Below are 15,191 nucleotides of genomic sequence, written 5' to 3' on the forward strand. Positions count from 1 at the left end.
CTGGTCTGTCTGTGTAATTAGTCCCCTGCAGAGATGGCTGTGGTTGTCAGGGGAAGAATAGCACTCAGGTGATATAGGGGGTGCAGCCAGCGGGTACAGACACGGTGCCTCTTTGAAAATGCCATCTGAATCATTCATGCTCCCGTGGGCACACATGCCCCGGTGGGTCAACTACAGTATCCACTGCCCCTGAATGTCAGCCTACCTCTGTCTGTCTGCCACATCCCTGGAGAACCCCATTCAGCCTCTATCTAACCTCATAACTACCTACTGGATGTAGCCTACCTGGGGGAGCATTAGGCTGTCAGCCAGGGTCACGAATCAACCCATTGCAGAGGTTGGCATTGAGGCATTGGCATTGAGGAAAGGCATTGTGATCGTGAGAGGGGGGATATGCCCCCGGGAGTTTTTCCCCAGCTATGAGAGGGGGCAGCGGAAGTCCGCTTGAGTGGCATTCTGCGTTCACTGTGTTCACAGCAGCCTGGAAGCATTCCTGCCCACCGGCCATCTTAGTCAGGCCCGGTTAATGGCTGACTATTCTGAATGAGCTGGCTGGCTAAAGAGTAACAGAGAGGTAGAGCGGATGGTTTTCTTTCCCCTGTTCGCGAAACAACTTCCTCATTGTGGGTGAAGTGAGATGACCGAAAATACTGCTTTAGTATAGGCTACTTGATGTTGGTAATTTTTTTACTCTTTCGCTAGGGGGTTCCTTTTTGCTTTTTGTATTTTTTGGGGGGTCGGTTTGCATTGCGTGCGTGCGTCACTGGGTCACTTGTATTTATATTGGCCCGCTAGTGACCATTGTCAACAGACTCCACGGTGTGATGCTGGTCCAGATGTGGAGGACAGAACCATGGAAGAGGCTGGGCATGAAGCCCAAACACCCTCCAAACAAACAGACAGAGCCAGACAGACAAACAGAGACCCGGGGGCCATTGTATCGGGAGCGGGATGAGAAGGCCCTAGTCCGAGGCGATAAGAGACTTTCTGCATAAAGCTTTCCTCCTGTCGCTGATGTATGATCATCATTTACTATGTTCCCCACTATATCAGATCAGCCTCAAGAGGGGCTCGTTACAGATAATGTCATGGGACATTAACCCTATCACACATTTTAATTTATCAGGTGTTGGATTAGCGGGTTGCCAAGTTAGAATTGGAGTAGACCTATGTGTTTTCCTATGCTGTTTGCAAGGGTAAAAAGGACCCTTACAGTATGTCTAATTAGAGATGTTCTATAGAGGCATGGGTCTAATTGTCTTTTAGAGACGCTTGAGATGATCGATAGATGGTGGACCTTTCAGGTCTTTCGAAAAAGGCAGGTCATAGATTGACAGAAGTTAAACACAACCTCTGACATGCATGGGGACCCAGGTCAATACATTCAAAGCCACCGTAGGAATTTATTTTGCTTCAGTGTTGGTTTGTATATAACAAAACAACTCATTTGTAATATGCAAAACCCCAAAGCGAATTCCTCCGTTTACCCTGTCAACAAGGGGAAAACAAATAGCTGTGATAAAGAGAGGGGTAGCAGGGGTTAATGTACGCACTGAACTAGCTGCAGTCTGCTCCTTCTTCCTGTTGAATCCTTGGATACCACACCAGAAAGCTGTGTAACAGCTTGTGTATCTTATCCACGGCATGTGGACTATAGTGGCATGGTAACTTCCTTTAGGGTCAAAGGTTAGAGGGATGAAGCCATAGAGGGGATTTTTTTGGGATAACTCCTAAATTAAGGGTGTGATCTTCAAAGGTGGTGGCAGCCAGTGGGATCTCTACTTTATTGAGTGTCTGAGATCTCACTGGGAGATAGGAGCTTAGGAAAAAAGTCAATTTCAAGTGGTTTGTGGGAGAAAATCATCAACGTTGATGGTCATAGTAGTCATAGTAATGAAACATAGAAACAAACTGAAATCCGAAGGCGTGGTATTGAATTGACAGATTTGCCAACTTATTTCACATGTCAGCCCCCTTCTCTATTGTGTTTCTAGTCCATGGCGCTGATCCAGGACCTGCTGAAGGAGATCCAGGACCTGAAGGAGTCCAGAGACGGCCTGAAGAAGGAGGTCAAGAGCCTCAAGAACCAACTGGACCAGGTGAGATCCACAGTAGTGGAGCAATCAATACTGGCAACCCTGTTTTAATCACTTTGTTTGTCATTGTAAGGGAGGGATTACTGAGGAGGCATGGCAACTTATCTCTCTCATCTAGTATCTGCGGTAGGAGACCCAGTTGTCATCACAGGGAATCCCCCCCCCTCCCACCGCCCCCATCTCTCCCCTACCCCACACAAGGGTGGAATAGAGGGTCATGGACAGTAGTGCTGGCCTCCTCCCTCCCATGGAGGGGCATGGAGTCACACAAGGGCCACCAGCATCAAACGGCTTATAGAGAACCGTTTGACACGGTCTCTCTTTCTCCCTCGCCCGTCACTCAGCCCAGCTCACTAGTGACTAGGACAATAGGGATCATCCTACATATCTGTTTCCATGTGGTACTTTGACGTTGCTTTGTGTGTTTGTGCTCCAGCTCGATGTGGGTGTGCTGGCAGACAGGATCACAGTTGTGGAGGAGTGCTGTCATCGTGTGGACGACCTGGAAACTGCCACGGTGAGTTTAACTAACGGGGCCTTCTTGGTTAATCAATAGCAAACTCAGAAAATGTCATTCAAATGGCGTTGCCACTGACAAGGTTGTTGTTGTTGTTGTTGTTGTTGTTGTTGCTGCTGCTGTTGTTGTTGTTGTTGTTGCTGTTGTTGTTGTGGCGAGCAATAGTAAATAAAGGTTAGTAAAAGTTAGTATCTCTCTTTCCTCCTCTTGTTTGTCTGTTCCTCCTCTCCTCTCTACCACAGAGAGAGCTGCAGAACACCGTGGCGCTGTATCCCCACCCAGACGAGATGAACCAGTGTGTCACATGGGACATCATGCAGTCGGCCTTGGTTAGCGAGCGACAGAAGCTTCAAAAGGCATGTTCTTATATGGCAACTGACATTCTGCCCTTCAAAATGAATCATGCCACTTTTTTTTTTTTACCTTTATTTATACAGGTAAAAAACACATTGAGCCCCAAGGGCTCATTTTCAAGTGTGACCTGTTCACAGGCATACAACATCCATCACAAACAAATACAATACAAAACCTGGCCTACATAGTCTAAAAACTAAACTAAAAACGACATAGTCTAAAACTAAAACTAGTCTAAAATAGTCTAAGATAATCTAAACTTTCCGTCAATATAGACTAAAACTAAACTAAAACTACATAGTCTAAAACTAAAACTAGTCTAACCTAAAACTAGACAGCTAAAGATCTAGGGACAGGGATAATGTTACATTATTACATTACATTTTTGACATTTAGCGCAGACGCCTTTATCCCAAAAAGTATTTGTCTAAGTAAGTGAATCATCTAGCCGTCACTCATCATAAGAAAAATACATTTATGCTAGGACCAGGGGCCATTGGCAGTCACGATGCTAGAATGCTAGAATAATTACTTTTTTAAATGTATTTGTATATTTTATTAATGAAGAGGAGCACACTTTCTACCAGTGCTTTGTATTGATGTTAGTGTTTCTCTCTCGTGCGTCTAGGAGCTCAGAGACTCAGTGCCCGTCTCAGTCCCCACTGCAGTAGGCGAGCCTGCCACCCCTCTCCACAGTGCCACTCCCTACATCGCCTCTTCCAACGCCGACACGGTCCCCGCCTCGCCATTCGCCGCGACTGCCCCAGGTTCCGTAGCCCCTGGTTCCGTAGCCCCTGGTTCCGTAGCCCCTGGTTCCGTAGCCCCTGCCCCTGCCACACCCACCCAGAGCAGGACCACCCAGAGCAGGACCGCCCTGCCCCATCTGTCCACCTCTGACGAGGCTCTGGGTGGTGGGCGATCCGTGACCCGCGTGGCCAGCGGAGCGGAGCGCTACCCGGAGGCCGTGGAGGCCCTGAGGGACGTAGGCACGCTCAGGGAGAGGCATGAGACCCTGGAGGCCAGGGTGGAGCTGCTGGAGGAGCGCAAGGCCGACCAGGCCCAGCTGCAGAACCTCAGGAAGCTCATCGCTGATCTAGGTGAGGTGACACGGTCGTCACAGAGGTCAGGGTACGGTTCCTGTACCGAATGGCCTCTTTAGTGAGGGACCTCAATATGTGGTTGTTGTGTTAGCGGGCTGAAGATAGTCTTGTTTTTTTCAGGTGACAAAGATGTGCCTGGCAACCTGCTGGATCAGCTGACTCACCTGAGAACTCTGGTGGACAGCCTAATGAGTGACAGAGAGAAGGTGAAGAGAGGAAGGGATACACACGTACATACACACACACACACATGCACACACGCACGCACACACGCACGCACGCACGGACGCACACTCACACTCACACTCACACTCACACTCACACTCACACTCACACTCACACACACACACACACACACACACACACACACACACTCACACACACACACACACACACACACACGCACACACTCCGACTTCATAAACACACACTCACTTAACAACCCCCCCATACACCAATTCTTCGAGCCTGTCTTCTGAGGCAGTTGTTCCCATGGTGTTGATGATGACACTGTGTCCGTGTCCCTGCTGTAGGTGGGAGAGCTGGAGCAGCTGATTATGAGCGTAGGGACAGAGACAAGGACAGGCAAGGACACAGCGGGAGGCTCCCACTCAGAGGAGGCCAGCGAGTCAGACACAGAGGACCAGGGCAACCTGTCCCCTGACTCATCTCAGAACAGGCCGTTCAAAATGCAGATAGCATACCTCAGGTAAACAACGAGCATCGATAAACAGGTCAGCTTTGCCAGCACTGACTGGATCGAAAACAGCTGCTTTTCTACGGTTTCGTATAGAAGCGTGTCGATTCTGTGTCAACGTTCGTGCCACTGTGTTTTACATAACAGACATAAGAAAATGTCCACAGTTTGTAATTGTTTGGGCAGCTGAAGTATAGTTGTTTGTAAAGGGGAAGAGTAAAGGTCAAGGTGGTCCACTCCTTATGGTCTCCTGCTCCTGTTCCACCGCGCTGTGTTCAGGTACGCAGTGCAGAAACTGGAGACGGAGGTGCAGCTGCTGAAAAAGAAGGGGGACACCTCAGCCAAGGCTGAGCAGAAGAGCAAGAAAGACACGCATCTACAGGACCAGGTCTGACAGATACTGTAGATAAGACATGGAAACATGTATAATAGCATCAGCTTAAACAGAGAGTAATATATACTGTATATAAACGCACAGATATCTTAAAGATCAGGTCAGATAGACTTTTGGAATCTAGACAGACTACAGAAAAGTGAGACAGAAAAACAGATCAAGTCAAATCAAACGTTATCGTGTTCAGTTAGTCAGACAGACGTTGTGTGATGTCCAGCCAGGTAGATAAACGTGGTGTAACCCTCAAGTGTAGAATACAATCGCAGTTTCAGCCATAGATAATGTAGGGGCCCCTCTGGTGCCAATGGCTGCCCTCACCCTCCCCTCACACTACCCTCCCACTACCCTCCCATTCCCCTCCCACTACCCTCCCACTCCCCTCACACTCCCCTCACCCTCCCCTCACACTGCCCTCACACTACCCTCCCATTCCCCTCACACTGCCGTCCCCCTCCCCTCACACTGCCCTCACACTGCCGTCCCCCTCCCCTCACACTGCCCTCCCCCTACCCTCACACTGCCCTCCCCCTCCCCTCACCCTCCCCTCACCCTCCCCTCACCCTCCCATTCCCCTCCCACTACCCTCCCACTACCCTCCCACTCCCCTCACCCTCCCCTCCCCCTCCCCTCACCCTCCCCTCACACTCCCCTCACACTGCCCTCACACTGCCCTCCCCCTCCCCTCACACTCCCCTCTCCCTCCCCTCCCCCTCCCCTCCCACTCCCCTCACCCTCCCCTCACCCTCCCCTCACACTACCCTCACACTGCCCTCACACTGCCCTCCCCCTCCCCTCACACTCCCCTCACACTACCCTCACACTGCCCTCACACTCCCCTCTCCCTCCCCTCCCCCTCCCCTCCCACTCCCCTCACCCTCCCCTCTCCCTCCCCTCACACTACCCTCACACTGCCCTCACACTGCCCTCACACTCCCCTCCCCCTCCCCTCACACTGCCCTCCCCCTCCCCTCACACTGCCCTCCCACTCCCCTCTCCCTCCCCTCACCCTCCCCTCTCCCTCCCCTCCCACTCCCCTCACCCTCCCCTCACACTCCCCTCACACTGCCCTCCCCCTCCCCTCACACTGCCCTCCCCCTCCCCTCACACTCCCCTCTCCCTCCCCCTCCCCTCCCACTCCCCTCACCCTCCCCTCACCCTCCCCTCACACTGCCCTCACACTGCCCTCACACTGCCCTCCCCCTCCCCTCTCCCTCCCCTCCCCCTCCCCTCCCACTCCCCTCACACTCCCCTCTCCCTCCCCTCTCCCTCCCCTCCCCCTCCCCTCCCACTCCCCTCACCCTCCCCTCACCCTACCCTCACACTCCCCTCACACTGCCCTCACACTGCCCTCACACTGCCGTCCCCCTCCCCTCACACTGCCCTCACACTGCCGTCCCCCTCCCCTCACACTGCCCTCTCAACCCCAGCTGGACAACCTGAGAGGCATGCTGGAGGACATGATGGCGTCCTCGTCCTCCATGCTCTCCCGGAGCCTCCAGCAGGAGCCCCAGGGGCCAGAGGAGCAAGGCCAGGGTCAGGGCCAGGACAGCGACGACACAGGCGGGCAGGAGGGCACGTGCCCCTCCTGTTCTGTGGACGTGAGCAGGAAGGTCAGCCAGCTGTTCCAATGCTACGAGAAGCTGCAGGGCCTGGTGACCAGCGTCGTCACGAAACAGCAGCGAGGAGGAGGAGGAGGAGGCAAGACAGGAGAGGTACAGGACAGGCAGGGCTGGGCTGGGGAGAGAGGACTGACAGAATAGAGAAAGAGCTCGGTCTGTCTACCACTACGAAAGGCCAGTGGGTTGAGGGATCATTATTTAGGCGACATGCAGGGATAAGGTCAATCAGAAACTGCCTCGCAGATGGTGTTGTTAGTTGAGTTGAGTGTGTGTTGTGAGTCAAGCAGCGTGGGACCATGGCTGCGTGTTCTAGATAGAGCAGCCCACACACGTACAGCCCTCCGTCGTTGTTCTCTGACATGTTAGTCGGTGTGTCGTCTCCCTCCAGAGCACCGAGCTGATGAGCGACGTGCAGCAGGCAATCCTGCAGCTGCAGGCCGAGTGTGAGAAGCTCCACAGCACCGCCGACCACCTGATGGAGGAGCACAGCCAGAAGGAGGTTCACATCGACGTGAGTCAGGAAAGGGGAGGCACATGGGGAAAGGAGGGGTGGGGGAGGGGATGGGGTTGTTTAGAGCTTTAAGTTGTATATGTACAGTATCTGTTTCAGCCCACATTCCAAAAAGTCAAATAATGTGTTCCACAGAATCTGTACAAGTCTTTGGAGGAACTAGAAGCAAAGAAGGCTGACAAGGAGCTCCTGGAGATGGAGATTGAAATCGTGAGTGTCTTCCCCACTACATGGTGTCATTCCCGTGACATGTTGTCATTCCCGCAACATGGTGTCACTCCCACAACATGGTGTCACTCCCACAACATGGTGTCATTCCCGCAGCATGGTGTCATTCCCACAACATGGTGTCATTCCCGCGACACAGTGTCATCATGCCCAGTGTGTTATGTTCAGCCCAGGTGAACCTTGTCTCACAGCTCCCCATAGGTTCATATAAACCTAGACAAGCTTGTGCAAGTCCATACAAGCCCATAGGGGTTTCCTACATATCCTAACACGCTCAAGTTTAACGTGCGATTTGCCCAGACGAAACCCTACCAACTCCCCTCATGTCTCGACAAGCCCGATACGAGATCGTACACAAGTTCGTACGTCTACGCCTTCATCCCTACAAGCCTGTGCAGGCTGAAGCCATCCCTGGCAGGCCCGTACAAGTACAGTTATAGCGCTGATGCCCTCGCGCCTTGCCTCTCTCTCTCTCTAACCCTCCCTGTAGAAAGCAGACAAGCGGGCCCTGGAGACCAAGGTGAGCCGCATGCAGTTTGACACCATGACAGAGCAGCTCAACACCATGTTCCAGGAGCTGCTCAGCAAGATCACCGACCAGGAGCAAGGCTGGCACAGAGTCATCGAGAAGATCTCCACCGAGATGGAATGCAAGGTGGGGGCGGAGCTTGAGGTTACCGTAACCCCTCTCTAGATCTCGTATGTTACACTCTCTCTAGAGGTAGAGTCGCTCTAGGAAATATGTTTATTGGTATACTCCCTTCCGGTTTCGCAATGCTATGCCTCAGTCATCTATTATGTTCGCAAGTGTATTTATTTTTTCCCGTGCCCTTGATGACAGACATCCATTGTTTGAGATCCGTCTATGAAGTGTTCCCGTTTCCTGTGTTGTTCTCTCTCTAGTCCCGTTCTGATCCCTGTTCTAAATCGATCTCTTTTTCCGTGGCTGTAGCTGAACCGGATTGAGCTGGATCCTCTGAAGAAGCAGCTGGAGGACCGTTGGAACAACATGCGTAAACAGCTGCAGGCCCAGCCGGCCCCGGACCAGGACGACGCTGCAGGCATCAGGAAGTGAGTGACAGAGCCCCGCGGTGGCGCAGCGGTCTAAGCATCAGTCTCTGGTGCAAGCTGCCCACCGGGGACTGGGATCGAATCCCGGTCTCGCCAGATCCGGATATGGCCGGGGCCCACAGGGAGCGGCATATTGAGCGGCCGCTTCCAAGGGGGGTATAGGACTATTTCCGGACAAGGATCCGTCGCGCAACACCGCCCCCGGGGTGCCGGAATAACGGTGTTGGGCTCGAGGAGCCAGACAGCTAGTCTGCCTGGCTCTCTCCTCTGGGGCTGCCGGCCACGGGGTCGTGCGGCGGATCCTACGCAATAGGCAGGGGATAATTGGATACTAAATTGGGTGAAAAAAAAGGGATAAAATCAGAAAAACAAATTTAAAAAAAAAAGGAAGTGAGTGACAGAGAGCCAGGAGGGGAGATGATGATTGGCTTATGATGGGTGTGATGTCACAGGGTCACAGCCATGTAATGTTTGGGGGCAGCAGGGTCTCTTTGTGGATCATATGGTACACATCGGTGTCATGTTCATTAACTTCCTGTGTTTATATCTCTCTCCGTGTTCATCCCTCTCTTTGCCCCTTCATAGACAGCTCTTGGCAAGGTTCCACTGCATCTCCTGCGACCGCCCCGTCGACATGCTTACCCCGAGGCCCCCCCGCAAGGTGGCGGCGCGGGCCCTTTCGCAACGGAGGTTAAAAAAAACGTGTGTTTTTTAGAGTCCGACAGTGTTTCCTCTATATGCATTTATTCGTGGCGGGCCGCCACGAATACATTTTCTCTGCCACTAATTGATTCAGTCCACTTTATGACCGGAGAACAGAAAAAAATCAGATTGAAGCTAGTTTAGGCCGCTTTCAGACCTACATTTCGTTCCGATTTAGGATGTAGTAAGTTACAATATGTTACAATGTTGCAATTAACCTCGTCGGCGACGCGCTTGCAAAACAGTTTTGTGATTGGTCCGAATTTAGCGGGACATTTGGATTTCTGGAAATCCCTTCCCTCTCTCTTCGCCCATCGCCCGTCCCTTTAATCCCATAAGCGTATCCTAATCGAAAATGCAACATCATCAGCGACGACCTTGGGTTCTTGCATTTACTGCTGTTCTCTGGTTCATGTTCTTATACCAGTGCTCACTATAGAGTATTTTAAATGAACATTCGTAATGTAGCCTAGTCTAGTCTCTGATGTTCATGGTCAACTAAATCAGGCTATTTTGTGAAACAAATAATGTTCCCGAGCAGCCTCGCATCTAACGCTAGCTTCGAACTATTGATAGCATAAACGTTGGTAAATGTCACAAACGACACAGTATTGGCAGGGGGAAAAAAGGGGAGTCGAATTTTTATTGACAACGGATTTACATGCTGGAAAAACATGCAGCTGAAATTCAGGGAACATTTGGACAATAAGAGACACAACAGAGCTGTGGTCGCGTGGTCTAATTACAGGGCAATATGCGCGGGGAAAAAATAATCTATTGCCTCCCAAATCACCACGAACAGAACGGCGGAGGTACGGGTAAACAGGGCACATTTTTTTTTAATGTTGCCACCCTCTATTTTTCGGTGAAATTAAGTTTTTGTATTGAGCGCCAGTGCGTGTTGCATACCGCGAAAAAAGAACACTCCGCCACTAATGTGAAAAATCCTGGAGGAAACATTGTCCGATGCATTATTGACGTTGCGAAATTTCGCAAAATGCACTCTACATTCTAAATGCTTGACTTAGCAAAAGGTACAAACAAGTGAGAGCAATGAGAGGGGGTGCTAGCAACCAATGTTAGGGGGCCCCCTAGTGGCTGGGGCCCCCCTGCGGTGCGTCGCTTGCGGGCCCGTCCGCTACGCCACTGCCCAGGACCGTAAGTGAAAAGAAATCCCCTCAAAAAATCCCCCAAAATCCTATACTTAGACCGAAACAAATAGTTAAAAATGTAAATATACACGTATAATCATGTATATCTCTCTTTTTCTCCCTCCCTCCCTCTTTCTTTCTTTCTTTCTCTCTCTCCTCTTGTTTTGATACAGTCACCTGGTCACCGTGCCCTCCACCCCTGGAATGCCAAGGCCGTACACAGTGCCCTCCAACCCAATGTCCAACAGGCCGTACACAGTCTGCAGTGCTGGCGAACCTGCTCCAGCTCATAGAGGGTGAGAGCGGTCAAATACCAGATAGTAGGCTACACAGTACAATCTCACTCTCTCAGCCTGATTATGACCAGCACCAGGGGGTGCCAGAGTAACAGAATCTAATGCAGAGTCAACCTTACCATGATCACCCATCACACAAACCCAATCAGTCAGTCAGTGTTGCATGGTTCTCCAGGCATCTGACACTAGTCCGCTCTCCCTCCGCTCTCCCTCAGCCTGATGCCAGGGACCAACCACAGCCACTTTGCGCTGGCCCACTCCGACAGGAACATGGCACAGGTGCGCAGGATCCACACCATGATGTGCAGGCAGATAGAGAGAGTGCAGTGCCACCTAGGCTTCCCCGAGCGGCCCAACCGCAAGGGAGCCCTGAAGGAGATCAGCACGTACCTGCCCATCCTGGCCCCGCTGCAGAGGACCAGCCAGAGTGTTCCCAAAGTGTGAGTTAGGGTCAGGGTCAGGGTCAGGGTCAGGGGTCAGGGGTCAGGGGTCAGGGACACCGGTGTCACTTCGACGGTACTGAAACCTGGGTAGTGCCCAAAAAGTTGTCTGTATTGTTTTTGGAACGGTTCAGAGAAGCAGGGTCAGTGAGTCACGATGGACATGGTGTAAGCTCCCTTGAAACTGACTGAAAATGTCTCCCAACTGTCTTCCAGTACTTAACTCCCATCCGTTTTTGTCTCCTGCCTTGCCTCTCTCCTGGCTGGATAGTGAGCGTATCCCTGAGATGGCAGACTACAGGTTCCTGGCCATGTCCCGGAACTGTGGAGGCAGCCACACACTCACCTTCCCCAACCGCCGCTGCTCGCGCCTCCAGCACATCAGCCAGTTCAACCAGGCGGAGGAGGAGACACAGGCGCCGGTCTCCTGCACCACACTGCGCATTCAGGTGACAAGACACTCTTGTCTTGGATTGATCTCTTTGGAGTTACTGCTTTGCACGAGTTATGCGACCCGCTTACTAGCCATGACTAGTCGACGTTCGGCCTACCCAGTGAATGTTGATGTGGAGAGTATGTATTTGGTGGCTATGCTAATGTCTGACTGCTCTTGTCCGTACGGGGTAGCCGGAGGAGGTGGACATCCGAGGATTGGACGGACACATATACAAGGGTCGTCGGAACACGAAAGGGGTCAAGACCGTGGACGCCAAACTACCTGACATCTCTCCCAAAGACGGTATGGGTTTTCTCTGTGATGCTAATAGAATGTACTATTAGCAGTTTAAATGCAGTCTGGGGACTTGATAATAACCCCAAAAATATTATTATAAATGAATATTCACGTTCATCTTCCCATCTGATCATGTTAGTCAATACCAGCAAAAAGCGAAATGCAGAGGGAATGTTCCCACAGGTCTAATTTTACAAAGATAGCCCTCCCTCAGAAAAGCGATCTAACATGGAGTGTGTTAGATGCCTGCATGCTGTCACAGTGCGGGGTGTGTAATGATAGTGTTCACTGCTGACAGCCCATACAGACTCCTCCTCCTCATGACCAGTGGAACGCACCTTTTAGGATTGTCTAGAGTCCCCCCCCACCCCTCTCTCTCTCTCTCTGAAATGTTCTTTCAATTTAAATCTTAAAGGGCTTTATTGGCATGGGAAACGTACGTTTACATTGCCAAAGCAAGTGTGAAGAGAAAAACAAAAAAGAGTGTAATGTACGACTAGAATAAAGACATGATTAAACAGAGCTGGGTATATGTATAGTATACAGGTAGATAAAGATAACTTAAAATAGGAATAGAAAAGTACTCTCTCTCTCTCTCTCACGCCCCTGGGACTTGTTACGCCACACATCTTCAGATAAAAATCACATCTGCGTTCGTCGGTCCCTGCCCTAACTGTCTCTCGGCCCATCCACGGAACTAGGGCTTGTAGTGTGTGTGTGGGGGGGGGAATCAGAGAGGAGTGTGGTGATGGAATGAAGGAGGGAGGCTCTGGAATGGAGTGGGAGTCGGAGGAAGTTCAGGAGAAAGGGAAGTGGTGATTGTAGTTTGGTGTTTGATCAGGGTGGGGTTGGGTCGAGGAAGAATGCGGCATGTGTTTGTTTGGGAGTTTGTGTTTGAGGAGTGTGAGGTGTGCTGAGGAAGGGAAAGTGAGGAGGAGGAGAAGAAGGAGGAGGAGGAGGTGGAGAAGATGTTAGGTGGAAGGAGATAGGAGCAAGGTTTATGAGAAGGGGTATTTTAGGGTTTAAATAGTGGTGGGGTTTGGGAGTGAGGGAGAGGAAATCAGAATGGTCTGTGTTGGGGGGTGGGGGGAACCAGCTGTTAATGTTCCACACTGGAAAGAACCAAATGTTTCTGGGTTACCTAAGAGAGTAGATCTGGTGTCTATAACCGACTGTATGTACATTTTACTGAGCTGGGGGAAATGCTGTTTCATTCATCACATAGTTTCAGTCTTTTAATCTTCTTTTCATCTGTTCCTACAAATCAGCCCCTCGTCATAAGAAAGCTTGAACTTTTGTTGAAAAATGTCCAGGCTTGGAAGCGATTTCACGGCTCACCGAATTCTCCATTAAACAACGTTGTTTATCAAGAATGTTTGTTTGTTAAACAACGTTCGGGGCGGATATTTGGTATTGTCAGAATCTCTGGGATTTACGAGGCCTCTCCCGAAAGGGTGTATTTTGGGCAAGAGCTGGGAGAGGAGAGGGAGGGAGGGGGGGGGGGTGGGTGGTGGTAGGTAGTGCTGGTGTATGTTTGGTATGGGTACTCGTACGAATGTCAGGGGGCCTTGGTTTTTATTGTTGTGCTTTGATGGCAGGCATGTGCAAGAGCAAAGACAAGGTCATGCGCTCCCAGTCCCAGAAGTCTGGCAGCACAGACCCGTGCCGCGGGACTCCTGTGAGGCCACAGAGTGCCAAGACCCAGTGGAGCCGCTCAGGTGAGTGACACTGGTGGCGTGACACATTTACCACCCCCAAAATATCTGTATTTCACCAAAAGATACCACAGAACGATACTAAATAAAACAATCCTCCGATTTTACACGTGAAAAAACCCGACTCCAATGCTTCAGTTTGGCAGTTATATAAAAGTATATAAAGATAGTAGCAGTCACCTGACCCCTGACCTTTCACCCTTGCCCCCCTTCCCTCCCTCTCTGTACCGGTATCTCCCAGCCTCAAGCAGCTCAGTGCGGGACCGGCCCATGTCCTCCCTCGGTTGTCTCTCCCAGGGCACCCTCCTGCCCCAGAGCTCGTCCCACACAGACACCACCAGCGAGCTGCAGCCAGGCCTGGAGCTCCACATGGACCTGAGCCAGTCTGAGGAAGAGCCTGTGACCACCCTGTAGGGGGCACCACAGAGCCCCCTGCACATCACTTTTTTTTTTATCCTCTATCCTATTTTAATAAACTGTTTACATCAGCAGCAAGCGGGCATCCTGGTGTCCATTTTGTAATGGAGCAGAGTTGGAGGGTATCTAGTCAGATGATCCTCTTCCCATGTCATTTAAGGTATCACAATTGGAGGACAAATTGACGGGACGTTCATGATATCGATTCACTGTATTCATGCCTGATGTTCTAGAGGAAACTGGAACTGTCGGCAGAGTTGTGCAATTGTCCTACTGGAAGGTTGATACTAGGGGTGGGCATCGACGATCGATAATTGATCGATAAGGATCTTGGTCGATCACAAAATAAAACATTTGGTCGATCACAAAAAAAAAATTTGGGACAAGGGGCCCACCTTGGGTTCACTGAATACAAAGCAAGTGGAGGAAGAACCATTCCTAAGAGGATGAAGAAGTTGCTCATGGCAGTTGACACACTGTCTGCAAGCAATGCTGACTGTGAACGGGGGTTCAGCACAATGAACAACATCATAACTGAGTATAGGAGCAAACTGACAACAAGAAATGCAGCAAATCTCCTCTTCATCAGCTCTGTGGGACCTCCATGCAGACAGTGGGATCCACTGCCTTATGTGAAGACTTGGCTAGGCAAAGGAAGAAGAGCAGCCCACTCAACAAGTTGCATGACTCGCCAATACACAGAAGACAAGGATAACTACTTCAGCCCTCTGTGGAAAATGTGGAAAAGTGTTTAGGTGTTCCCACTTTCCCAGGGACCTAGATCCAGCTAGTAGTTTACAACCAGCTGATAGCTAGTGATAACAATTATTCAGACTCTTCTGAACCTAAAACCAGGGGTGAAAGTGGTTTGAGTTTCTTACAGGAACTATAGGCTACTACCCCAACCTTCATCGTTTCATATTGTTCTCCTCCTGCCCCCAGCTTCATGCATCCCTGAACACACACATCGTGGTGTTGGTGTCGAAATTAGAAACACTTTAGGGCTGCCATGTTTCACCAAAAGTTTGGAGTGAGAGTTTTTGGTGGTGGAGCGACCCAAAACTGTGCACGTTTTGGTAGCGGCGGCCCCTCTCTCCCACACAATTATTTGTGCTAGTTTCCTGCAATTTTAAACCAGCACAAGAAATGA

General features: G+C 50.8%; 2 protein-coding genes across 2 annotated transcripts in view; one reads left to right on the top strand and one right to left on the bottom strand.

Moving 5' to 3' along the window:
• The window catches only part of LOC308152183 (glutamine-rich protein 2-like), a gene marked incomplete at both ends in the record, with an annotated part of 15,173 nt that extends 1,135 nt beyond the window's left edge, over positions 1-14,038 (top strand). Inside the window, 18 exons of the mRNA XM_080525104.1 lie at positions 1,995-2,099; positions 2,533-2,613; positions 2,856-2,969; positions 3,596-4,064; positions 4,188-4,273; positions 4,601-4,776; positions 5,044-5,152; positions 7,166-7,288; positions 7,424-7,498; positions 8,007-8,171; positions 8,469-8,587; positions 9,173-9,277; positions 10,614-10,736; positions 10,952-11,176; positions 11,448-11,625; positions 11,804-11,915; positions 13,508-13,627; positions 13,866-14,038. Coding sequence (XP_080381230.1) covers positions 1,995-2,099; positions 2,533-2,613; positions 2,856-2,969; positions 3,596-4,064; positions 4,188-4,273; positions 4,601-4,776; positions 5,044-5,152; positions 7,166-7,288; positions 7,424-7,498; positions 8,007-8,171; positions 8,469-8,587; positions 9,173-9,277; positions 10,614-10,736; positions 10,952-11,176; positions 11,448-11,625; positions 11,804-11,915; positions 13,508-13,627; positions 13,866-14,038 — 2,658 coding nt within the window. The remainder of the gene's footprint in view (positions 1-1,994; positions 2,100-2,532; positions 2,614-2,855; positions 2,970-3,595; positions 4,065-4,187; positions 4,274-4,600; positions 4,777-5,043; positions 5,153-7,165; positions 7,289-7,423; positions 7,499-8,006; positions 8,172-8,468; positions 8,588-9,172; positions 9,278-10,613; positions 10,737-10,951; positions 11,177-11,447; positions 11,626-11,803; positions 11,916-13,507; positions 13,628-13,865) is intronic.
• Positions 1-15,191, bottom strand: part of echs1 (enoyl CoA hydratase, short chain, 1, mitochondrial) — a 418,160-nt gene that overhangs the window by 82,163 nt on the left and 320,806 nt on the right. The window lies entirely within an intron of this gene.

Source organism: Nansenia antarctica (assembly GCF_963989245.1).
Source record: "Nansenia antarctica genome assembly, chromosome: 1".
Taxonomy (NCBI): domain Eukaryota; kingdom Metazoa; phylum Chordata; class Actinopteri; order Argentiniformes; family Microstomatidae; genus Nansenia; species Nansenia antarctica.